At 41.3% G+C, this 27197-nt stretch overlaps 2 protein-coding genes across 3 annotated transcripts in view; both read left to right on the forward strand.

Moving 5' to 3' along the window:
- Positions 1-1221: 1221 nt before the first annotated feature.
- On the forward strand, positions 1222-15753 carry LOC134600762 (uncharacterized). Its single transcript, XM_063445148.1, has 7 exons — positions 1222-1454; positions 4593-4672; positions 6569-6672; positions 9333-9892; positions 12093-12167; positions 14239-14338; positions 15526-15753. Exons 2-7 carry the CDS (start codon positions 4625-4627, stop codon positions 15749-15751), a joined length of 1113 nt encoding a protein of 370 aa, XP_063301218.1. The 5' UTR covers positions 1222-1454; positions 4593-4624; the 3' UTR covers positions 15752-15753.
- Positions 15754-20141: 4388 nt separating this feature from the next.
- Positions 20142-27197, forward strand: part of C3H3orf20 (chromosome 3 C3orf20 homolog) — a 48968-nt gene continuing 41912 nt past the window's right edge. For both annotated transcript variants that reach the window (XM_063445149.1, XM_063445150.1), the window contains exons 1-4: positions 20142-20280; positions 21129-21249; positions 21845-21976; positions 22097-22207. In XM_063445149.1, coding sequence (XP_063301219.1) covers positions 20228-20280; positions 21129-21249; positions 21845-21976; positions 22097-22207 — 417 coding nt within the window. In that variant the 5' untranslated portion in view covers positions 20142-20227. The remainder of the gene's footprint in view (positions 20281-21128; positions 21250-21844; positions 21977-22096; positions 22208-27197) is intronic.

Here is a 27197-nt window from a genome sequence, read left to right on the forward strand (position 1 = left end):
ACTCTGCAAGACAACCATAAAACCTAGTTGCACTGTCCAGCTACCTTCAGGGACTCTGGGAAGCTATCTAGGCTTGTACTAGGCACAGATCGCTTGAGGTGTCCTGGAACTGTTTTGGGGGTATTTTTGTATAGTCGCCCTGGTGTCTGGTAGTTAAATAAATTATCTGGCTGTTGATTACGTTATGTCCTAGACACCAAGGTGCCAGTGTGGATTACATTGTCTGCCTGAACGACCCTCTATTGGGAATGACTGTGTATAAACCTGCAAGCTGCTTAATAAAAGTTGTACCTTCTTTACCTGTCATTCACCCTCGGCTGATGTTTGGGATCTACTTCAGAGAAATGGAATACAAGATGGAGATACTCAGTCAGAGTATAGGAACTCATTCAAAAAACCCCAAGTTGTTGGGGACAGTGACAGGCTGCCACAATAAACATATTCACATGGTTATCAGTTGGTACTTTAAAAAATTGAATTATTAACTACTCTTACATGCAGATAGCTTTGATGGCTAACAAAGAAAAGCTATCAATTGTTTGGAAGAGACAGTTCTTTGCTCCCACATAGTATGACATGCTGCATACAAGGACATTTAGGCTGGTAATGGGGAAAACCGTTTGTTTTTCAATGTTTCGCTCTCTTACCCGTTCCTGCCGGGTCTCCATTAAGGCTGGCTGTGATGTGCATCTGGCTTCTGCAGAGACTTAAGTTGATCCTGACAGCCATTCATTGGCTGAGAGTGTCACCTTACCCGCAATATGCACAGAATTGGCATTATTTAGCCCGGAGCTCTAGTTCTGGGCTAGCTGATAACATCACAGTGACGGTACCGGAGGTAGCGTTACACCACCGGCAGCATAGTGACCATAATCTCTGTATGTGTAGCATTTCATAGTGAGACGAAGGACAAACATGACCACTTCTAATCACTGAAAATAAAATGAAGATTTAATTTCTGCTTCTCTGGTTAAAATAGTTATGTGACATAGCTTGCAATATATTTTTAGGGCTGATAATGAGGCAGCCATTATTTATAGAGGCTGTGCCACAGAATACAGTTCCTATCATGGTCTACAGGGGGTGTAATGGCTGATCTCAGGTAACTCAGCCAGGAATGCCTGGTATGTGTCTGAAGTGGAACCCTTCATGTGAATAAAGATTTTTTTTTTAAAAATCATCTACAATCTTTTAAAGTCTCCCCTTCTCTCATAGGGACCTGTTTTAAAAGTTCCAGTTTGTGATTAGAATGTCTGCTTTATCATTAACTTAACAATGAAGGCAGAGGAAACCCATACAGAAACTAAATCCAGGGCTAAGCTGAAAGCATAAGGTAACCAGGCAACCATCTCCCAAACTGTGCACACCAAGACACACTGATAAAGGAGAGCTATACACCGCCTCCAGCCCCCTGCACACTCTCAACTGCATTATAATGAGCTGATCTCCTAAATGTAAGTCATGGAATGCATTTTTAGTTTAGTTTTATTTTGTTTGGTTTATTACATGTTTTTCTTTGGTTAATTTCTGACTGTGTAATTTGTTGTCTGTCTAATGCAAGAAGTCGGTTTGTTGTTTTTTGTTTTTTTATATATATTCTTTTTGTATACACACTTTTGTTTCCATGTCATTTGAATATTATTTAGACAAGTCATGTTTTCAAAGTTACCAAACTGATTTTACAATAGATCTATGTAGAGGCACATTTCAAATTCCCCTGGGAGAGTACTGATCCCTCTGAAGTACAGGGACATTATAAAGGGTTTATTTACTGAACAGCAAGTTGCAGTTATATGTACGCAAAAATAAATTCAAGCTGTGACTATAATTGCGTTGGACGTTTATTTCAGAATCAGCAATTTTAGGGCAAAATATCCACATTGGAAACATTCTCTAAGTGAATTCGGTTTCCAGTTTGTCTCTTTTGACCTTCAATTTAAATTCACTTTGATATCCCAGCTTGTATCACCTTGAATAACCATGATTGTAATTTATTTTTTAGTGAATATACCCCACTGCCATTTACTAAACTGCAAACTGTCATGAGTTCACAAGGAAATCAGTCACATTTTAGACCAGAACAAGTGAATTTGAAAACGTCTATATCTAAGCTATTTTGGTCTTCAGTTCCCTGGAGATTCGCCAACAATTCACTGTTTACTGAATATAGATGTTTACTCAATATTATGCAACATATGTTTTCAAACTCAGCTATTATTCAATCTGCAATTGTCTTGTTAATCCTGTACAATTTCAAGTTTCGTGAACACCCCTTTAAAGTTATTTTTCTTGGGAAATGGTGTATGGTTGGTTAACTAAACATTGAAGTAAAAACTAAATTGCAATAGTTAGACTTCTATAGCCTAGCAATAACTAAATTTGAGAAGTTTTCCTAATCACCTATTGTTGCCAAATTGGTTATGGCTTTAATTCACTGTTTAGGGGTGTACACACTAAAAATAAGATGCAGGGGTTTTAGGGCAAAGATGTTGTCTCTTTTCTCTGGCAGTGCTTCTAGTGGTTGCAAAGACTAACTAAGGTGCAAGGCCCCAGGGAACAGTGTAAAGTAGATAAACTTACCTAAAGCGGTCATGACCATAGGTGCCGACATTTTCTCTCCTCAGCGTTTGTGTGAGAGTTGGACATAACTCTCCTGCAAGACCACAGGAGTCTCCTTAGAGACTAAGTCTTAGATGAGCTGCAACAGCTGAGGTAACAGATCAAACTTTATGGCAGAATCTCTGTCTTTTGTCAAGTTTTGTCACCCCATCCCCATCCCACCCCCTGAAAAATTACTATTTCATAAAGATATAATCTTTATGAAATACTTGGTTTCACTGTGTTGGAATTTCACTGAGCCCAACCCAGTTAAGTGATATACTGAGAAACATTTGGGAAAACTTTGTCTCTGTATATTTCCTATGCCTGACACTTCTAGACACTGGGTGAAGCTACCGCCATCTAGAAGTGTCACCCTCCCAGCTTTCCCCAGTGACGGCTGCAGGTAATTGGCTCTGTCTATGGAGGTTCCCGCTGTCTTGCAGGATCCTCCATGGCCCTCAATTCTGTACTCTGGCGCGTGCAAGTGAAGAGGACCCACCAGAGGAAGATGGCCATGCCTGCAAGGGACAGGTTCAGGTAAACATAATTCACCTTTACCTGCTCCAATGGCAATGTCAGTGTTCTTTGCGAATTTTGCATAGTCCCCAGACAGTGACTGTGCCAATTTAACATATGCCTCTAGGACAGGGGTAGACAACCTTAGGCAACCTTCAGCACTCCAGATGTTGTGAACTATATCTCCCCTGATGCTTTGCCAGCATTATGGCTGTAAGAGCTATCCGGGAGATGTAATCCACAACATCTGGAGTGCCAAAGGTTGCCTTCTCCTGCCCTGGGTTCCAGAGGACAAGGCGACTGGACTAATTATTATTGCTTAGGATTGAGAGGCAAAAACATGTAGTTTATAAGTTTGGCCTCAGAATATATGCAAGCACAGTAAATGCAGGATAGAACGTGAAGGTTCAGTTCATTTACATGAAGTGGTAGTGGATGCATGGAATAGCCTTCCAGCTGAAGTGGTAGAGGTTAACACAGTGAAGGAGTTTAAGCATGCGTGGGATAGGCATAAGGCTATCCTAACTATAAGATAAGGCCAGGGAGTAATGAAAGTATTTAGAAAATTGGGCACACTAGATGGGCCGAATGGTTTTTATCTGCCGTCACATTCTATGTTTCTATGATTTGGCATAGGGCTTATCTGTCTGTACCATACTGTCCCTTTCATCCATTTGCAAATTGTTGTTGCTCATTTTTATTATCAAAAAACGCAACAGCAGAAAGAAACATTGGCAAACCTAGCCTGCACTATCTCTTGCTTCATGTATGTACACTTTATGATACATTCTGTGTATGCTCGAACTACTTTACTTTTAGAATTTTTAGCTGCGTTTGGATGGCTGTTCCAAGTATCTACTACCCTTTTGGTGAATTATTTTTGTTCCTTTATATTCCAAATTCTTCCACCCTAGAAATTCAAGGCATGCCCACTTTGTGTCAATTATACACAAAGGGAACTCATTTAATAAAAGTCAAGTCTGATATTTACTAAAGCCACATTTGGTCAAAATTCAGACATTCTGACTGAATCTGCACTATCTGGACGTATGCATTTAGTGTCAACTTTAAAATCCTTGTTTTTTGCATTCGAATCCTATATAAAGTATAACATTGGGCATTTTTCAAAGCACTGATATTAAAGAAATTCGGGACTAGGATGCTCATGCAGTCATTATAATTCATTTGTATTTGCCAAGTAAATTATAAAACTCTTGACTATTTTACTGCAGCCAACACTAGTAGGTACATAAATGTCATACACATATAATCACAAGGCACTGAAAGACACATATTTTTCAAATTTCAGAGGAAAAAGGGAGAACAGATGGAGTAATTGGTACATTTGTGTATATTCATCTGTAATATATACCGGTAAATCAGAAGTCTGTGTTCGCATTGCTTGTCATGTCAAAGATGCTTCTGTACTACATAAACACGTTATGTATTATTAAATAATTCGTTTTTTTCTTCAGAAATACCTCTGTGAGCGTTACGTGGAAGGAACATGGCTTCTACGGTGCTGAGCGCCAACCCCGTTTATTTTTATGACCAGGTACGGCCTATTTCACACATTATAGGACTTATTGGTTTGACAAATAGGGGTTTATTCGCTAAAAACAAAATTGTAGCGTAGTGAAAAGAAAATTGCTCAATTAAAGCTAAATTAGTCAAACTGTCTCTTTAGCAGAGTTGGAAATTTTAGCTTTGGTTTTCAATTTACCCTATTTTACTGTTTAATCAATTAACCCCACAATGTTTTTTTTTTCTTATTATTTCTGAAGTGTTATCTAAGCAACACATTAACCTCACTAAGGTTTTCAGCAACAATATATGCTCTTTTCAAACAAACTCAAGATTCCTCAACATTTGAGGCAATGTTTTCTACAATGTTTTCTGCAATCTTCAGTGATTACGTTTTAGTATTGACTCCAATGTGTGTATTTAGGGTTAGTTTGTAGTGATTCATAATAATACCTCTGTCTGTCTCATTAGAGATGTTGCACTTTAGCTGAAAGCAGCAAGGTGAATGGTTAGTGTAATGCTTATATAAGAGATTTATCTTGTTGTCAGATAAGCTTACACTTGATTGGCCATCACAGTAGTACTAAAAATACTCTGTTATTTATATGTACATAGAGATTTGGGAGAGTGCACAACTGTTTTCTTTAGTTTGTTTACATACTGAGCTGATGAATACTACAGCCAATGCTGCCGCCCATGAGTAATGAGAGTTTGTATGCAATGGCTATTTTCCCCCTTTTCTCTATGTTTTTTTTTTTTTTTTTTTTACCAAATTCATGTACGCAATATATTTGGGTACAGCCACATGATTTGTTGTTTGGCTATTTGCTTTAACAAACAGGAGTTCACCTTAGGGTGGCTACTGGGTAAAGCGAATCTATGAGCAACGCGACAGCAACCACTGTAGCCCTGAAATACCGAGATGTCATGGTCATACATAACAGTGCTTGCATACATATTTGCAGCCTCTGGTTTTACACCTACCTATCAAATTTGTCATCATGATTATAAGTAGATTCCTTTTCCCTACCCAAAAATGCAGCATTCTCCAGACAGGAGCCGTTACTCTCAGGAAAAACCTTATATTCCCGCCTTACTCACCAAAGACACACAACACGACTTCGCCACAACAAAAACACCCACTTCACCTACATTACACGTTACCCAACAACAGCAGTTTGAATAACTCTTGTCTCCTACACAATATGATTGCTAAGCTTATGTTTCACTATTACTATGCTTAATTATTCCAGCATGTTACACTATACGTATAAGCAAGGTTTAATTAGCCTGTTATTTTCCTGTTTAAAAACAAAAATGTGCAAAAACGTGCAAGTTATCTAGCATGTTATATGCTACATTAAAAATGTGCAAGTTGTCTAGCATGTTATACTCTACTTTAACACTGTGCAAGCTGTCTAGCATGATATATTCCATTTTAAAAATGTGCAAAATGTTTACATGCCATGTCTCTGTTATAAACCCCGAAAACCGCGCTTGTGAAAGCTGTTGTGGCTATGCAAGCACCGTTGTAATTCCATGCACAACAAAAATAAATTAAAAAAACAAACAAACAGGAGTACCTAACAGAGAAATGATAATCACTAAAGTGTGCATGCATGTGTACATATGTTTATAGTTCTATAAATAATTTAATTTGAACCTATAAGAACCATAGAAACATAGAATGTGACGGCAGATAAGAACCATTTGGCCCATCTAGTCTGCTCAAGTTTCTAAATACTTTCATTAGTCCCTGGCCTTATCTTATAGCTAGGACAGCCTTATGCCTATCCCACGCATGCTTAAACTCCTTTACTGTGTTAACTTCTACCACTTCAGAACATATTAGGAAAATAAAATGTCTAAAAATGTCAGAATTTGCTTGTTCATGCATGATCACAATGTGAACTATGGTTTGACTCAGATGAAAACAAGAACAATTAAGAGAACAAAGAAAATCCCAGAGGAATTACCGTCTGATATGAAGTACATGAATATTAACCCACGTCTTGCAAATTTTATTAACAGGTAAGGTCATTTATTTGTAGTCAGAGAGAGAGATAGTATGTGTTTTAATTATGTGATATTCAACTACAAATTGCTAAACCTCTGCAATATTTGATATTTGCCTTCTCCACAAGCATATTTCAAGGCAAAAGCAGAAATTCTCCAGAAATAGGGTAACCTAAGCACAAATAATAAAAGCAACATTTAAAAACTTGTGGACAGGGCGTGGGGACAACAGTGGTTTGGCATAGGAGAAGCTTATTGAGACTAGGTAGACATTGGAGATACTGAAGTCACTATGTGGATTAAAGGGACACTATAGTCACCCAGCCCACTTCAGCTCAATGAAGTGGTCTTGATACCGGAGAAACTGACGGAAGCCAAGCACAGAGAGATGGACACAGGTTTCTTCAGGAAGGAAGAGATTCTTTATTCGGTTCACCGATCGGGACTCAGAGGGACTAATGTCACCAAAATACAACAAGTTCTGAGCCCCGGACAATAGTGCAGGCTCCTTATATAGGCACATAACTCCTCCCATATTAAGCTCCACCCGCACATTCTCTTAACCAATCAAAACAAATAAGAATTAACTTCCTGCTTGACCGCATGGCCTGTCCAGCACAATGGAGGAGGGGAATACTACATCCTGTATTCTCGCACATGCTCCGTACACTACTGATCGTATCTTGCCACGTGCAACCAACCGACCGATACGTCAGTATATGCACGTACACATGCCACGTGGTAATCTCGGCCTACTAAATTTATTTCTACCGAGATTCCACCACAGTCTGAGTGCCAGGTCCCTCAGGTTTTAACCCTTCAGATGCAAACATAGCGGTTTCAGAGAAAGTGCTATGTTTACATTAGGGGTTAATCCAGCCTCTAGTGGCTGTCTTCTGGACAACCGCCAGAAGCACATCTGCGATGCTGGATGCGAATTTCGCATCCATTGCGCAGAGCGTCCATAGGAAAGCATTGAGAAATGGTTTCCTATGGACTCTTTGAATGCGCGTGCGGCACTTGACGCCCATGCGCATTCTGCTCCACTCGGGAGCTGACGCCGGACGGGGAGGAGAGGTCATCAGCGCTGAGGGAGCCCGGCGCTGGATTAAGGTAAGCTGCTGAAGGGGTTTTAACCCCTTCAGCGCCACGGGAGGGGACCATGAGGATGGGGGCACCCTCAGGGCACTATAGTGTCTGGAAAACTACTTTTTTTTCCCCTGACACTATATTGATCCTTTAATTTATGGGTTGAACAAGTACTCATCCAAGCTTGTCTTGCCTCTTTTGAATGGGGGTAATCGTGGTAATTCAGAAGATCTTGAATAGTCATATTGAATTAGTCCAGAATGAAAGCCTCTCAGAGACTGAGACCACTAGCTCAAAAATTGCTCAAGAATTAAGTTACAAATTAATTTAAAATAATAGTATGTCTGTTGTATTTAAAATAAATTAATATAACAATAAGGGACCCTTGGACTGATATTAACCAGGAAAACTATTTCATAACTGCACCCTGCCGGGGAACCTACCCGATCTACACTCTTCTGCGGCTTTCTTGTGCACTGTGTGTGTCGATCAGGAAGTGCTGCCTTCTGATTCTCTTCTGCCTTCCTGATCGGTGCTTGCATTTGGATTTGCAAATGCACCGATTGGCCCAAAAATGCTTTCTTGGTGATTGAAAGAGGGGCACGGCATGCTCACGGCACCCCTCTATGTATACCAGTGGTGTATTTTGGAATTGTGCTGCCCTAGGCACGACTAAATTTGGGCACCCCCAAAATCAAAATTTGACCCCCCAATTCATGTCAAGGCCACTTTTTTGACTGACAGACACATGCCCTCATTGATACATGCACTGATATACACTCACTGACAGATACACAGTCATTGGCACACATACAGGCATAAGCACACACTGTTTAACCAACACACACTTTCACTGACAGACACACACTGACAGGCACACACTCTCAGATACACATAAAATTACATACACAAACTGACACACACTGACAGGCACACCCATTCTTACTGAAAGACACACACACTTTCACTCACTCACAGACACACACTGACTGCTACACTCACTCACTCACAGTAAGATGGACAGCCCCAGAACACAGGCAAGCAAGGCATTTGTCTTGGAGCTTGGGGTGGCATTTATTGGCGCCCCTCCTGAAAGTGCCGCCCTAGGCAAATGCCTTGTTTGCCTTGTTGTAAATACATCCCTGAGCTTAGCGTCATTTCCTTTGCAGTTAGTGCTATGTCATCACTGCAACCACGTTCCTGTACTTTTTGGAATCGCCGGGGTGACGTGGATCAATCAGTGTTCACATCCGTATTTGAATAAACTTTTTGCCCCATACTCATGGTTTCCTCTTGGTTCCTCATATAGTGTGTTATATTTATTTACCTTGATATTCTGGCTATTGAGATTTTTGCTTGCTTTACGTTTATGTTTTCTCTCTCTCTCTTTTTTTTTACATTAAACCCCGCCATTCTTAGTTCTGGTAATACATCCTTTCTGCCCTTGTATTCCTGACCTGTACTTTTAAGTTGGGTAGTGTAGCCGTGACACCTCCATCGCAATTAAGTTAAATGGAACCATCGGTGGTCATTTCATGGACATACATCTTGCTTATCTCTCTGTATTTCTCTTTTTTTTTAATTAGCATCAATAAAAATAGAAAAGGAAACTCTACTCAACCTGAAAAAAAGCAACCACCATTTCCAAATGAGGACAAAGTACGAGGAGAAGAAAAATACCCCTTGTTACCAGAAATCAATAGTTCTAATTCAAGAAAAAACAGTGTGGAGAATGTTGCCCAGAAGGTGTCCCAGATCCAGATGGATGATGACCAGTTCATGAGTCCTTTTGAAGACCATAAGTATGTTGCCCCAACCTTGCTCCACGAGCTTGGTAAACTACTTTTTATCTTCTCACAATATAAGATCATCTTCCCTCAAGGAGTGGTGAATGTTCTTAATTACAGCTGGAAAGAGTTAATTGAAGGAGCAGTGTATACCAAACGATATTGGCAGTCCAAGAAAGTGGCATCAGATATGAGCCTAGTGGAAAGTGAAATCAAGCGACCAGGAGCAGGGACTGCACCTCATGAAAAAGTGGACAATGCCAAGAATAGTAAAAACAAGACTAATGCAGCTCTGGTGGACCATGGGAAGGAGAAGGGAGGGCATGATGTGATTCAAAATAAACTGCCCGGAAACAAATGTGAGTATAAATGAGCTAATCTTAAAATTAACCTGTCATCTACAAATTGTGTAGAATGTGAGGGTGTGGGTCAAAAGAGGGTGGCATTAGAACAGGGCAAAAGTAAAGAGATATATTGACTCCAAAACAACTTTAGCTTAAAACAGTTTTGGTGTATAGATCATGCCCCTACAATCTCACTGCACAAATACAGTCAGGTCCATAAATATTCAGACATCGACACAATTGTAATCTTTTTGGCTCTATACATCAACACAATGGGTTTGAAATGAAACAAACAATATGTGCTTTAACTGCAGACTTTCCGCTTTAATTTGAGGGTATTTACATCCAAATCAGGTGAACGGTGTAGGAATTACAACAGTTTGTATATGTGCCTCCCACTTTTTAAGGGACCAAAAGTAATGGGACAGATTAACAGTCATAAATCAAACTTTCACTTTTTAATACTTGGTTGCAAATCCTTTGCAGTCAATTACAGCCTGAAGTCTGGAACGCATAGACATCACCAGACGCTGGGTTTCATCCCTGGTGATGCTCTGCCAGGCCTCTACTGCAACTGTCTTCAGTTCCTGCTTGTTCTTGGGGCATTTTCCCTTCAGTTTTGTCTTCATCAAGTGAAATACATGCTCAATCGGATTCAGGTCAGGTGATTGACTTGGCCATTGCATAACATTCCACTTCTTTCCCTTAAAAAACTCTTTGGTTGCTTTTGCAGTATGCTTCGGGTCATTGTCCATGTGCACTGTGAAGCGCCGTCCAATGAGTTCTGAAGCATTTGGCTGAATATGAGCAGATAACATTGCCCGAAACACTTCAGAATTCATCCTGCTGCTTTTGTCAGCAGTCACATCATCAATAAATTCAAGAGAACCAGTTCCATTGGCAACCATACATGCCCACGCCATGACACTACCACCACCATGCTTCACTGATGAGGTGGTATGCTTTGGATCATGAGCAGTTCCTTTCCTTCTCCATACTCTTCTCTTCCCATCACTCTGGTGCAAGTTGATCTTGGTCTCATCTGTCCATAGGATATTGTTCCTGAACTGTGAAGGCTTTTTTAGATGTTGTTTGGCAAACTCTAATCTGGCCTTCCTGTTTTTGAGGCTCACCAATGGTTTACATCTTGTGGTGAACCCTCTGTATTCACTCTGGTGAAGTCTTCTCTTGATTGTTGACTTTGACACACATACACCTACCTCCTGGAGAGTGTTCTTGATCTGGCCAACTGTTGTGAAGGGTGTTTTCTTCACCAGGGAAAGAATTCTTCGGTCATCCACCACAGTTATTTTCTGTGGTCTTCCGGGTCTTTTGGTGTTGCTGAGCTCACCGGTACGTTCTTTCTTTTTAAGGATGTTCCAGACAGTTGATTTGGCCACACCTAATGTTTTTGCTATCTCTCTGATGGGTTTGTTTTGTTTTTTCAGCCTAATTATGGATTGCTTCACTGATAGTGACAGCTCTTTGGATCTCATATTGAGAGTTGACAGCAACAGATTCCAAATGCAAATAGCACACTTGAAATTAACTCTGAACGTTTTATCTGCTCCTTGTAAATGGGATAATGAGGGAATGCCATACACCTGGCCATGGAACAGCTGATCAGCCAATTGTCCCATTACTTTTGGTCCCTTGAAAAGTGGTAGGCACATATACAAACTGTAGTAAATACCTACACCGTTCACCTGATTTGGATGTAAATACCTTCAGATTAAAGCTGAAAGTCTGCAGTTAAAGCACATCTTGTTCATTTCATTTCAAATCCATTGTGGTGGTGTATAGAGCCAAAATGATTAGAATTGTGTCGATGTCCCAATATTTATGGACCTGACTGTATCTGCCATTTAGGAGTTAAATCTCTTCTGTTTTTTATTCAGCCCTAGCCAACTCTCCCCTGACTGTGAATCATAAAGCCTGCATTTTAAAAAAATTGTTTCATTTTAAGTCAAATCTTATACTTACTGGTAGCATTTTGACTTGCATAATATATAGATGGCATTAAAATTAAAATATTTGTTTCAAAATATTAAACTATAAAACACTTATCCAACAATATTACATTAAGTCTCATGTTAAACACAACAAATGTATTTTAATCTACAAAACCATCAGTATATGAAATAAGCCTAAAAATAGGTTTTATTCCAAAATTTAAGCTGTTTACGATCTCATCTATCTTTTATTTCCTGTTTAGCGCCGCAAAGCTTTGCGCCTCATTTACCTGTCACTATCAGCTTCTCAATGTCATCCAGAGCATCTGAAAGCAGAGGTAAGGTGTCCCATCTCTATGTAAAAAACTGGGTTGTAAACGTGCGTGTGAAAGGCACACAACATGTACCTATTGCAAATATTGAATGTTTCCATTAACTATTACGTGGAACACTCTGGACATCAACACTTCTTTAATGCATTTGGCCTCATTAATGTGTTGTTATTTGTGTATCCTTAAATGTTTGTAGTTCCTGCAAATAAAGAAATAATTTGTGGAATGCTCCACAATAATCCTTCCCTTTGTAACCACGCCCCTTATCTTTTTATAAAGACTTCCTTATCAGCGCACATACACAGCTCAGCCCATGACAGCACTGAGTGAGCTGAACAGCTGTGTTAGTAAGAGGAGAGGAGACCCAGGTAGGCTGTGCTAAATGTAAAGCCAAAATAGCCAAATTAGAAAAATATTTTTGCAAGTTTTGCTACTTAAAATGTGAAATTCACTTTGAATTTACTTTGACAGTCTCATTTTAGTGAATCACCTATTAAAAAAAACCTTTAAAATGTCTCTACATGGCTGTTTGTTGTTTCACTGAGTGTGTGCAGCCTGGTTGAGTTGCAAATTAAGGAGTTTCATTGTACAGTATATACAAACTCAGCAGGACAAACAGCAATATCCACACAATTTCAATGCCTTACATTAACTATCCTTGGAGTGTTATGTTTGTCTCATGATGATTTTTCTCTGCTCACTTGTAATATAAAATGAACATGCTACATAGAAATCACAACCCTGCTGCAGATAGTCAATATGCAGAAAGTACATTATTTTATATTGTGTGTCTGCCTGTGTGGTTTCTGTTTTTAATGCAGACTGTTTGACTTTCGTTAGATCATTACTTTTTGATATTCCTGATAAGGAAGTGTTGTTTTTTACATGAATTGGAAGAACTGGCTAAGGTGTCAGACTATTGGTGCAGCATTCTATAGATTTAATTAAATTTTTTTCAAAAAAATATAACTATTTGAGCATGGGAATAAATACAGCATATTAAGGAGGACAAAGGCTACCACATGTACTTGCGTTTGTGCCTACCTTTAATTAGTTTAATGTCTTATTTATTTGCTTAAATGATTAATTTGGTTCATGAGAGAGGCTGAAAGGCTTACAGAGCCCCTGAAGTCACGAAATTAGTCTAAATGAACATTCTGGGCACCATAACAACTTCCTAGGAATGATGTTGGTATTATGCAATGAGGTCCCCGGGCGCTTTCTTATTTTAAGGGGTTAGAGCCCAAAGGCTCCATCAGCGAATCTCCAATTCACCTTTTAGGAAGCGTGGCATGCTGCCGGCCATGGGCTCCACTGATTGGCTAGAGCGGTCAGATGGTCAATCAATAGCCCCCCATTTATAGAAAAGGTAAATACTTTCTTATTATGAAGTTGTTCTGGTGCCTGGAGTGTTCCTTTAAATATTCCTTCTGAAATTCAACTATAAGTTGGCTAGAACACATTTGAATATGTCAAGTGTGAATGTATCTAACATGTAATGCAATGACAGGCAGAGTGGCCAGATTGAATGGTTTTGCACTTGGACTTGGTAATATAGACGTGTACATTTCACATTATCAGTGTGGATGTAGAGAGGGCTATGGGTGCCTGGGAGAGGATTTTTAAAAAGGACCATGTCACCGTGGCATTAATGCACACTGGGGTGACTGCAAATCACTTCACTGTTAACGTTTGCTGCCATCAGTGCAGTTTGTACAGGGCAAGTGTGTCTCATGACGTGCTAGTGCTGTGCATTATGGGAAGATGCAGAACAACAGAAAGTAAATGTGGGACAGGTCTGTCCTGCCTAACCTGAGACTCTTGGGTGTTATGCCTTTAGGTAAAGTATATAAGCCCAGCAAATACCCCTTGCTATTGCTTTGTCTTACCCAAATTCGATCGTAAAGCTATTGAATGGCAGTGGTGAAAAACACAACCTGCATCCATGACCCATTCTAAACAACTCTGCCTGCAATCTGTGATAATGAAAAAAACATAGAAAACTATGCTGTCTTTTACAAAAACAAACAAACAATCAGATCTTTATGTTTCATTCCCTCTGTGTTTCTGATTTAAGGATGGATTTTTCAGAAGACAGATACATCATCAGAAATTATGGAGTGGAAGGGACTCGTTACCTGGGCACTGGAGAGACTGCAACTCGCTCAAATACAAATGTATTGAGTATTTCATATTGTTACAAACAAAGTACACTAGTTATATGTAACTTGTGTGTATAAAATATAGATATCACACCACCTACAACCCTGATAGCAGGGGCTTGCTATAATAAAAAATAATGAAACAAACTAAAACATCACAGTTTTAATAAACACAAAATAAATGCTTAGAATAACAATTAAAAAAAGAAATCCATCTGAGACAGACAGAGAGGAGCATGCATTATGAAAATGAGGATCGGAGTGAGAGAAACATTTAAAGGTAGATCCCCAGATGTTATAGAACTACAACACCCATGATGCTTTGCATGTCTTTAGAATGTCTTTAGAATGACAAGGCATCATGGAAACTGTAGTTCTAAAACATATGGGGATCTACCTATTGGGCACTCCTGATTTAAAGGGTTTCTCTAACCCTTTAGTGTTTATGATAGAATAATGCCCTAATCCTCCCCCTTTCATAAACGCTCAAAGACAATTTTAAATAAATTTAACTTACCTTAACCCAGCGCCCGCCGCCAGGTTAAACTCCCTGCACTGCTTGACGCACCCCAAAATGGAAAATTGTAGGTCAAAATTGCAAAACTGGCAAAATCCTTTAACTCCAATTGTCAGTTAGTTGTTAGTTTTCCAACTCAGCTTTTTAGTCTAAAATGTGTAATTCCCAGTTTAAACCAGGCATTCACAAGATTGCAAATCATTTCTGGGCAAGTTGTTCACTGTGTTCTTATATTTTAGCATCTGCCCTTCTAAAGTGTCCAAATCTTCAGTTATTTAATAAAGTTATTTTATTAGGGTTATTTAGTAAAGTGAGAATTTCAAATTTAAGGCCATAGTAGCCAAACTTGAAAGCATATCTTACTTAGGGAATTTTACCTAGATTGGCAATTTTAACCTTAAACAAGGGAGAGAGAAGACACGTGACATTGGAGATAATGAAAATAAAAATGGCGCTAGACTAGCTCTGATGCTAAAACCTAGCTATGCTTCTGTCATCTGCAATGTTTACTTCCTAAACCATCCTTTTCAAAGATCTGTTCAGATAGAAGTTAATGTCTATGTAGAATCCTGAGAGATTCCAATGTATTAGAGTTTCCATGTGTCGTGATGGTGAACCAAAATATATTGCTAGTTCATTTCTTTCACATCATTTTTTTTTCTTTTGGATTTCTATTGTCCTACAGTAACAAGCAGTTAATGGCTTTGAAGGAGAAAGGGTGGTCCTATCCAGTTATTCTTCGCTATTACAACAAAAATAAGAAGGCACTGCAAGTAAAACTCAGAAAAACAAATAAATCTCCTTCGTTTTCCCTCACGGATGGAAAGCCACCGATCCCTGAGATAAAGCGGGAAAATACCTCTTTGCAGAAACTTCATTATGCCCTGATTGATGGCTCCACCATGGTTTAATATCCTTCTGATACAGATAATATCACTTTCTATTACTGTTATGCCTAAAAATGCTTTTCAATAAGCTAAGAAAAAGCTAAAAGAAGAATAATAAAATAAATATGGTAAATATGATGGTTATACTGGTGTATAACACCCTAAGAAAACCTCATGCAACCTTTATTTTCTTTTTACATAAAATATTAAAGGGATACTAGAGGTTTTTGCTTAACCCCTTAAGAACCAAACTTCTGGAATAAAAGGGAATCATGACATGTCAGACACGTTATGTGTCCTTAAGGGGTTAATGAAGTAGTTTTGGTGTATAGATCGTTCCCCTGCAGTCTCACGGCTCAATTCTCTGCCATTTAGGAGTTAAATCACTTTAGTTTCTGTCTATCTAGCCCTAGCCACACACACCCCTGACTGTGACTGATATAGCCTGCATAAAAATGGTTACATTTGCATTGATACATCAACTTGCTTTAGAAGTTTTAATCTCCTGATCTGTAAATTGAAGTTTAATCACACACAGAAGGCAGGAGATAAGTAATTATAAATTAAACAGACTGTGTAATAAAATAAGTATAAACATTAGATGACTCTTTACAGGAATTGTTTAGGAAGGCTGTGTAAGTCACATGCAGGGAGGTGTGACTGCACAAACAAAGTGATTTAAAGCGGCACTGTCATGCCGAACTTACCTTTCCTCAATCTCTTCCTCTTCTCCCCCTCTCTCGGGATCTGTTCTTCTTTTCTTCCTATCTTCTTTAGTTTTCTTTAAAATCATAAGACAAAGTAGGGACTCTTTGTCTTATGGAGGATTCCTCCGCTTGACCAGCTCTGACCAGCGGTGGAGCAAAGTGTGCTTCATTTCCGCTGGTCAGAGCAATTTTCCCATGATCCCTAGCGTTCCTCCCAGTTCCCACAATGCTTCCTGTCAGTATTGCCGAACGTCCTGTCACTTAGACAGAACGCCGGCAAAACTGCCGAATTGCATCCTACCAGAATGAGAAGAGTTTCTCCATTGGTGTTAGGATGCAATTCGGTACTTTGATCGTATCGGAATTTCATTTTAATGAATGAAACTCCGATCCTATTCATTGCTGTGGCTGCATCTTGCAGCCGCTTAGTAGATAACTCCCTAATTCCCACGGTATCAGGGAGCTATCTACTAAAATGCTGAAAGACCTAAACTGGTCTTTCAGCCAAATTTACTAACACTAAGTAAAAATGACTTAGTATTAGTAAATAATATGCCCCTACTCGCTATACCGCGAGTAGGGGCATGTCTAGTAAGCAGTGAGCAGCCTGTGGCTGCTCACTGTAAAAAAAAAAAAAAAAAAAAAAAAAAAAAAATATTTACCGTAAAGTAAAATAAGGGAGGGAGATCTATTGTCCCCCCCCCCGGCCCCCACCCCTGAGCGGTGGGTGGGGGCCATAAAGATAACGAGGAGGGGGGACCTACTGTCCTCCCCCCCCGGCCCCCACCCCTGGCCGGCGGGTGGGGGCCATAATGGTAATAAGAAGGGGGGACCTACTGTCCTCCCCCCCCTGGCCCCCACCCCTGGGCGGCGGGTGGGGGCCATAATAGTAGTAAGGGGGGGGGACCTACTGTCCTCCCCCCGGCCCCCACCCTTGGCCGGCGGGTGGGGGTCATAATGGTAATAAGAGGGGGGGACCTACTGTCCGGCCCCCACCCCTGGGCGGCGGGTGGGGGCCATAATAGTAGTAAGGGGGAGGGACCTACTGTCCTCCCCCCCGGCCCCCACCCCTGGCCGGCGGGTGGGGGCCATAATGGTAATAAGAGGGGGGGGGACCTACTGTCCTCCCCACCCCGGCCCCCACACCTGGGCGGCGGGTGGGGGCCATAATAGTAATAAGGGAGGGGGGGGGACCTACTGTCCTCCCCTCCCCCGGTCCCCACCCCTGGGCGGCGGGTGGGGGCCATCATGGTAATAAGGGGGGGGACCTACCGTCCTCCCCCCCGGCCCCCACCCCTGGGCGGCGGGTGGGGGCCATAATAGTAATAAGGGGGGGGACCTACTGTCCTCCCCTCCCCCGGCCCCCACCCCTGGGCGGTGGGTGGGGGCACTAAGTAAATTCCCCCCCAATCGAGGTGACTAGGGGTCCCCAAGCCCCTAGTCACCCACCCCCCACCCAAATAAAAAATGCCCCTACCTACCCCCCTCACCCTAAAAAATAGTGAGGGGGGAATAAAATTGCTAACCTGTAAAGTAAAATTAAACTTACCATTTGACGTCTTCTTTTTTTCTAAAATCTTCATTTTTCAGCCCCAAAAAAGGCCAAATAAAAAACCATCATAGCCGTCGAACTAAAAATAAAATAAAAAAAACCCGAGCGCAAAAAAAAACCCGACGAAAATGAAAAAACCCGAGCGCACAAAAAAATAATCCATCTTCACCCATGGAGGGCTCCGCGCAGACTGAGCTCCGCAGGAGCCTTGCCCCGCCCTGCAATTAGCCTAAGAACACTCTGATTGGTGGGTTTAAGCCAATCAGAGTGCTCTTTGTCATTTTACAAGCGTGGGAAAGTTCTTTGGAATTTTCCCACGCTTGTAAAATGACACAGAGCACTGTGATTGGATGGATTTCAAGACATCCAATCACAGTGCTCTGTGTCATTTTACAAGCGTGGGAAAGTTCTTATTACTATTATGGCCCCCACCCGCCGCCCAGGGGTGGGGGCCGGGGGGGGGGGGAGGACAGTAGGTCCCCCCCCTCCCTTATTACTATTATGGCCCCCACCCGCCGCCCAGGGGTGGGGGCCTAAGGGGAGGACAGTAGGTCCCCCCTCATTCCCATTATGGCCCCCACCCGCTGTCCAGGGGTGGGGGCCGGCGGGGGAGGACAGTAGGTCCCCCCCCCCCCCTTATTACCTTTTTTTTTTTTTTACAGTGAGCAGCCACAGGCTGCTCACTGTTTAGTCGACATGCCCCTACTCGCGATATATCGAGTAGGGGCATTGGGGAGATTTTAATCTCCCTTGTGCTATTATGGGGGTCATATTGACCCCCATAGAGTGAGGAGGGGACCTGGAGGGCTTATGAAGTGGCAGGGAGCACTGCTCCCTGCCGCTTCTATAGTTACATATTACAAGGAGGGAGCTGCAAGCCGGTAGCTCCCTCCTTGTAATAAACCGAACAAACAAACGAACACTGATACACAGTGTTAGTTTGTTTATCTGATTTTTTCTATTCATTCATTCGTCTGTCTGATGAATGAATGAATGAATAGGTGAAATTCCCGTTCGCATGTGTTTCACTGGGCATGTGCGGGAATCTTACAGTCTGTGTAGTGTGGGTAGATGACGTGTCCCACAGGGACTTCACCTACCCACACAAAGATGGCGGCGCCCTGAATAAAGATCGGGCAGAAAATAAAGAATAAAAAATAGGTAATGTGGGGGGCTTAGGGGCATTTGGGGGTAACTAGGGGGTCGATTGGATGTAGTTGAGGCAGGAGGGGGGTTAAAAAAAAAAACGGAATTCGGCATGACAGTGCCGCTTTAACTCCTAAATGGCAGAGAATTGAGCAGTGAGACTCATGGGCGTCCGCAGGAATTTTTCCAGGGGGGTGGGAGCATAACTGTAATGACATTAATGCTTGGCCCCTTTTTGACAGTGTCATGAAGGGGAGGGGCATTGTCATTGTAACATAAAGTCAGGGTGACCAGATTTTAGAAATAAGGTGAGTAAAAATACCTTTTTAATGGGGGAGGGGGAAGAGGGAGGGACAGGACAAGTAAATAGCATTTTCACAACTATGGTGTCAGGAATGCATGTTTGTATTCCTGACACTATAGTGTTCCTTTAAGCAAATTAAAGGAACATTCTGGTCACCATAACAACTTCATCTAAATTAAAATGCTATGATGCCAGGAGGCCCTTGGGCGCTCTCTTTCCTTTAAGGGGTTAAACCGCTCTCAAATTATTTAACCCCAAAGGCTTCGTCCAGCTCCAGACCTCCAGGCCGCTCAGTGGTATTCAGCTTCTGTAACGGAGTGTCAGGAAGTGCAGATTGACATCAGGCATGGGGCAGCTGATTGGCTAGAGTGGTCAGCTGATTTTCACAGTGAGAAGCACGCAAGCGCCTCTAGCGGCTGTCTGAAACTGCTATGTTTATAAAAAAAAAGGGTTAATCCTAGATGGACCAGGCACCCAGACAACTTCATTAAGCTGAAGTGGTCTGGGTGCCTATAGTGGTCCTTTAAGCTAAAGTTGTTTTGGTGACTATAGTGTCCTTTTAATGATGGATGGCCTCCATAACGTTAAAGCACCGAAGGATAGTCAGACTGCTTTATAAAATGCATAGAAATATTCTGTAATGCATTGTTTTTGTTTAATAACATATTCCCCGATATTACCTTAACAAACTGCTGTCTAATTATCAGTCTGGACATCTAGCTGTGTGTCAGAGCTCCTCAGGGCTGCCCTGCGGAGGGTTTTACAGCAATATATTCTCTCCAGAGCAGGTCATGCTGGGAACATTCACCCCTTTTGGACATGGCAGTGTCTGCTTCCCTGACAGGTTAGCATCACTATTGAATATGGAAAATGGATTCAAACATATGTAACGGATCACACAATAGGTTGTACATTCCATTATAGCATTTAGCAGGTTGCTGTGTCTAACTGCAACTCACAGCTGCTACTCACTAAGCATCTTGTGACTGAGGTTGTTTTGTCCATATCCCAGGCTGAGCCACTTTCCGCCACAGCTGAATTTTATGTTTCACCGTCTGGCAGGAGATTCAGTTTCCCCAACTCTACTACCGCTAACAGATGTTAACTTGTCATCTTTTAAAACGGTTCTGTCACCTTTTTTTTTATCTGGTGGTCATGTCGCAAAACCCCCTTGCATGCACCCTTTTTTAAATTATTTATATATTTTAACACTCCCGCCCCCCTCCCCAAATTATACACAAGCAAAATTAGGAATAACTTTTCCTTAAGTAGATCCAGCATGTTGATGTTTACAAATGGTGGAGCTTTAGACTTAGTCACTCTCTTACCTGTCGATCTCCAGGTGCCCCATGCGACATCTAGCTTCTGAATCTGTGTTACAGGAAGTGCGAAGTGCCTTCAGGCAGGGGCGCTGCTGTCAGTGGATGCTCTAAGCCAATCAGTAGCTCCCCATTCATAAAAAAAAGGTACATACATCAACCGACTGCTATAGCCAATCAGCGGCGCCCCTGCCTGAAGGCACTCAGCGCTTCCTGTAACACAAATTCAGAAGCCCGAGGAGATCGACTGGTAAGAGAGTGCCCGGGGGCCTCCTGACACCATAGCAGCTTTCTGTAGATGAAGTTGTTATGGTGCCTAAACTGTTCCATTAATTTTTTTTAATTAACTTTGCTTCTGTTTCCGTTTTGTCAGCAAAATGTTTGCTCTGCAGTATAACCAGATAGGTGGAGTGATGTCTGATAAAGAAGGTGAAATAGTGAAAGAATGGCTATGGCCGCGGAAAGGAAAGTTATCTGATCCAATTACATTGCAGGTAACAAGCGAATGGCAGGATTGTTCTATAATCAGTATGTTTTATTTGCTAAATCATAATTTGTGAAACATTAACAACCCAACTGTTGAATAAAGATTTTGTCTGGAATCGCTATTTTTTGCTCATCTAGAAAGGCAATTCACCTTGAATTCTGTTATTTAAAGGGACAATCCAGACAGAATGCTATACTGTTGATAAAAAAAAATTAAATGGGAAAAAGGAATTCTCCCATCAGTGGAATTATAGGGTATGTAGCTCAGCTAATGGCTGTCTAGTGAAAGCTGTACAGTGTGCTACAAATCCATGTCAAAGAGAAAAAGGAGAAAGGAATAGAAAGTCCTTCAGATAGCCTGGTTTAACAAATTGCCCCCAAAAAACTAAAGAAGACAGAGTGGCCACGGATGGGCCGTATTAGGTAGTTTCAGTATGAGCCTTATATGAAAAAAAATGTTCCCTCAATAAAGTACTTAAATTGCAAGTATAAAGTAAAGTTGTGTCTTTTTTTTAATAGTTTTGTTGCTTAGATTGTTGTATAGTACATAGAAAGCAACATTTTGATTTGGAAGAAATGCACTAATATTTCCGTTTTATTTAGGTTAATGAAAACATATCTGTTAAGATTGTGGGTCAGTTTGCTATTACGTTGATCTACAAATGGCAGCATGAAACTGTGCGCTTATCTCTGTCACCCCTCCTTGACGTTGCCCCTCCGCAGCTGGAAGATCTGGTAAGTTGACGTACAATATACTCAGCTGGGGCCTGAGTAAGATATGAATGTACTATGAGCCATGTATGTCATAAATACGTCTTGCTAGATCTTAAAGCATTGTGTTTCTCTTTATATCAGGGGCTGCTGCTGACTAATGAACATTTTTCTTCAAGAACAGCGAGAGAGCTTTGCAAGGGTATCAAGAAAAAGGGAAAGGATAAAGACTCAAAAAAGAATCCAAAGAAAGCTGTAAGGGGAAAAAAACTGGATTTCCATTACATTTCATACACATTTTTGTTATATATATATATATATATATATATATATATTTTTTTTTTTTTTTTTTTTTTTAAATGTATTTATTTATTAAAAAATTAAAAAATAGCTAGTTTTGTTTTATAAGGAAAGCACAGAAGTATTAAAAAGAATTTAGACAATATGTTTTTTGGGAGAGTATCGTTAAATGTGCCTGTCAGTCTAACAGCCACTACTAGTGGTGGCTTTATTCTTTATTTTTGCTCGTGCATAAAATTACAGTGGATCCTGCATCGCCACAACAGCGAATGCGAGGGTTGCAGTGCATTTAATGATACATGTTGAGTAGCATTGAAAACTGTTAAAGACATTACTTTGCATCATTTGAGGGGTTAGCACGAATTTTTATATTTAAGGTATTGTAGCTAGTTAAGCAGTTAAACATAACATAGTAAGTACGAGTAAACCAGGCAGTCATTTTAGATATAGGCGACCTGAGAAGATTAAAATAATGTGGCTGAAAAACATAAACATAGTAGGTATCGTAGGTAAATTAGTATCCCTGGTGGATGGTACAACAGAGAGCATCAGCCATACAGGTACATTAAGTAGGACTTTGTTTGCCTGTGTGTGGTCTGCGTGGGATCATTGAAGTTAAAGGGTTTACATTATGATGTGCCTATTATTGTTTAAGCTTAGCAGTAAGTGCAGGATGTAGCTCAGTGTATACTTGGAGGTGCAATACACTGTTGGTGACTTAATATGTCATGCTTGACCGAATCATAAAGCAACTATATGTTTAGTGGCACATCTTATAATATAAAACATAATAAAAGTCATAGTGTGAAACAAGCTAGGTTAGAAGATGATCTGTATATACATAGCAGATAACTAGCATAGTAATAGCAGGAGAAGAAAAGTGTCAGGCATAAAGGGGTACACAGGCCTGTGCTGGGTCTTGTGGAGATCAAGCTGTGGAGGCTGCAAAAGGAACTGGAATGCGTCCTTAATGGTGAGGGAGGGATGCAAGCAAGGTCTGCTGGACCTTCCCTGTCGCCGAGTTCCCCCTCAGCCTATACCCAGCTGGGGAAATGTCAGCATCATGCGGACCCTTTGCATTGCGTTCTTGGTGTGGGTGCTCCCATGTCCTGTTGCGATTCCAGGTGTCCGGGTTGCCTGTCGTTGGGGCAGTGGATGTGTTCCCCCACGTCTCCATTTTGAGGCCTTTGGTGCTGCTGGTATGTTGACCTTTTGCTGTGGGCTTTGCTGCACAGTTACTTGTGTGGCGATGTTCTTTGGGTAGAGTCGATTCCTGCTGCGCAGCATGTCGGGATTTTGGTCGGTTGTGTTATTCTGTTGCGTTTCTTGTTTTGTACTTCCGGTTGGTTTAAGTCGCGGGTGGAAGTGCGCGCCCGGTAGACATGGCGCCGTTCTCCTTCTTAGGGCCCGTCGGTATCTGTGTTGCCGGACGGCCATCTTGGATGTCTTGGATGCTTGTGGTATCTGCCTGTAATAGTTGCGTCGTGCTGCAGGCCGTATCCACGAGGTCACCGTTCTTTCTGCTTGATGGCGACTAGCTCCTCTGCTATGCAGAGTATCCCTGATGAGTGTACAGAGCCGGTTAAATGTCTCCAGGGGGGACCTGGGTAGCTGGGCGCGGGTGCTCTGCTCTCTATGTTCATGCTGGGCGTCCATCTTGGTTGTGCCGTGTGCTTGTTCTCCCGATATGTCGTGTGGCTGGTTCGCCTGCTTTCCATCCTGGTGGTTTGTCACCAGTGGGGACCGGGATAACCCCCGCTGGTCCAAAGTGGGGGGGGGGGTGAGTTGAAGTGGCATCGCTTAAAGGCTCTCGCGCCAGGGAGAGCGGCCGCCTCTCCCCGGCTTCAGTCCCAGTAGGCCGCATTTGAGTCTCCGTGCTCCTGGCCTCGACAGGCCCCGGGGTGGTATCGTTGGATTCGGGGGGGCACCATTCGACGTGGGTGGCGCACCCCTAGGTGACTTCGAGGCTATATAGCCGCTGATTTTGCCCCGGATTATGCCCGCTCGGCAGGAGCTTGTGTCAGACGCGTCTGTACCGCTCGGTAGTCAGGCTCCGCCCCCCTGAGGTGTTTTTTTTCTTCTTTTTCTAAACACCTTAGACACACCCAGGTAATACCTAAATCTTGGACTGGTAGGGGGTCCTTGAGGACTGGGTTGAGAACCCCTGCTAGAGACATGTTTTAGGCAAATTTTAAACATTGCTGTGTCTCAGAAATGGTAATGTTTTATATTAAACGGCCAAATTAGCAGCGTCTATGTAGCAAAACCACAATTAAGATGTCACCAGTGGTTGTGGTGCTTAGCATGTGCGTTAACAGGGGCCAACTTTCATACATGATGTAAAGCTAGGGCAGGGGTAGGCAAAGGTCATCGCTCCAGATATTGTGGACTACAACTCCCCTGTTGCTTTGCCAGCATCATGGCTGCAAGAGCATTATGGGAGATGTAGTCCACAACATGGTTGCCTACCCCTGGACTAAGGAACCATTTGTCAATTATAAATTAGCTCAGTTACCCATTCTTCAATATTAAAATACATTTTACAAAACATGTTAGACTCGTCACCGTGTTAGTGTCGTTATCTGCGGACCCACTAATGTATTTCACTAAAATATGCATTTGGCTCCTGAAACCTTTTGCGAAATCACTGCAGCCCTGGTTTATATGTATTTTTTTCTTACTATAAAACATGCTATGGGAAATCTCCATCTTTCCACCATGTTTTCTATCATTATCGCTTATTAATGAAGTTTAAATAGTGGAATAAGGGGGGAATCTACTTTTTTTTTTTTATATATACATATTTGTCAAATAGAACTGAGCGAATTTTGAGCCCAGACAAACCTTATATATTTCAGTATTATGCTTTGATTTGTTCCAATTACAGTTGCAGAAGACAGCACCAACTGTGCTAACTGCTACAGCTCTGTTTGTTAAATGTCACAATATCTATGTTTGTATGGAACTGTAACTTCTATATAAAACTTATAGCAGTTTCAAAATTGTTCCTAATTGGAATTGCAGTTTGGGGGCAGGGTGGATCACAAAAATACCTCACAATAAATGTAATTCAGGGATTTTTCTGATTTTATTGAATAATCCCAAAATGACCCCTGCCACTGTAGATGTGCTCTCTCTCTATGGTAAATAGTATTACTGTCTTTGCTTTTACCCAATACATTATTTATTAATGAAGGTCACGGATACAAATTGAACTAATGCCATATCCTAAATAATTTAAAGTGGTTAAGCAGGGCACAATACAGAGGACAAAATGAGAGCACACAAGAGAACACTTTGTGAACAAAAAAATAAGAAAATGGCTTGTTGTTGTTTTATCCTACAGTAAAAAAGGGACAGGAGCATTCTTGGAGTGGGCTGATCTCCTAAAGAAACCAGAATTAAGTACGCCCTGAGTCCTCTATAATATTGATAGAGAAATAGCACCTCCAGTTGAAAAATTAGAGACACATTAATTATTGCACCATATTTGGTGTTAATTATACAGCATGGTCAGGGGTGTTACTAGGGTAAAAAACACCCAGGACTCAAGCCCAAAAAATGATTTGGTGACTCCTTTCTAAAACGCTCTGATGACCCCTTCCCCCCAATTCCATCACTTAACACGCCTCTTGGCACATTAACGTTTTCCTACAGACAGACACACAGCTATATATACACACACACACACACACATAGACGGGCAAACACAGACAACCTCAGACACGCACAGGCGCACACAGGCACCTACAACATCATACCAGAAATTTTAGGGTTTGTTCTGGAGGTGCCAGGTTTACAGCAGGTGTAGGTTTAATAGAGCATGACGTGTAGTTCATAAATATAGGTTTATATACAATCTTAATTCATTCAAAGATGTGATTGTGATTCATAGAACAAGTTATGGTATAGGCAAGGGTTTGGAAAGGTCATAAAGTCTACCCTTGGACCCTGGTCATTGGTCCCTCTAGCAACACCCGAGACTGGGCTCATTTCCATAAACACTTCAATATCTGCAAGATTTCTGAAGATGGTGTTTATGTAGTAAAGTTATCCTGTGCTGTCATTTCTCTCAACATTCAAATGGCCAAGAACAAGCTTTCACTTTACAGGGTGTGGCTGGTTGTGTGACCAGAGGAAGGACTGATACTGATACAACCATTCATGTAATTGGAAAATGTTCAATTACATGAAGGATAATGTTTCTTGTACCGTTCACATAATCAATTAGGATCTTTAAACCTGTTCTGGTCTATCAGACTGTAGATTGATATGCCTCATTGGTAGCTGTTACAATGCCAGAAATTTAAAACCTGTCTTGTACTAAAAGGGAAACATTTTACACCTAAGAATTGTGTAAGAATCCCTGATACGGATACACTGTCACCAAAAAGGAGATGTCTACTTTAATTTACATTTAGAATACAGAATGCAAGACTCCAACTGATGCCAGGTGATGTCTTCTGTGTGTAGGCCTACCCCACTGAACTGTCAATCAGACAGCCTCCTACCCCACTTCCTTTATGTATGTTTAATACAGCTAGAATTGGGGTGCAACAGCACTGTTCCTCTCTAGTGTCCTCCACGGCATGGCACGTCAAGAGTACAGATAGCAACCCGTGTAGGATTTGATCCAGTACTCCTTTATGAGAAGGATTTCACTGTGCATTGTTATAATTGTTATTAATTATAAAGTGCCAATAAATTCTGCAGCACTATACAATCGGTGGACTAACAGCCATGTATTTGTAACAAGACGAGCTAGACTCACAAGAAGAGGCCCTGCTCAATAGAGCTTACATTCTAGATCGAGTTTAACATTAACAACAAAGTGGATCTGAAGCTTAATGCAGCTAATTAATTAAACCTTTGTATGGGGTTAAAATTTTTGTTTGCAATTTTGAGCAAATGTGTTTTTTATGAGGAGCATGGACATTGATAAATA

Source organism: Pelobates fuscus, chromosome 3 (genome assembly GCF_036172605.1).
Source record: "Pelobates fuscus isolate aPelFus1 chromosome 3, aPelFus1.pri, whole genome shotgun sequence".
In the NCBI taxonomy this organism is placed as follows: Eukaryota; Metazoa; Chordata; class Amphibia; order Anura; family Pelobatidae; genus Pelobates; species Pelobates fuscus.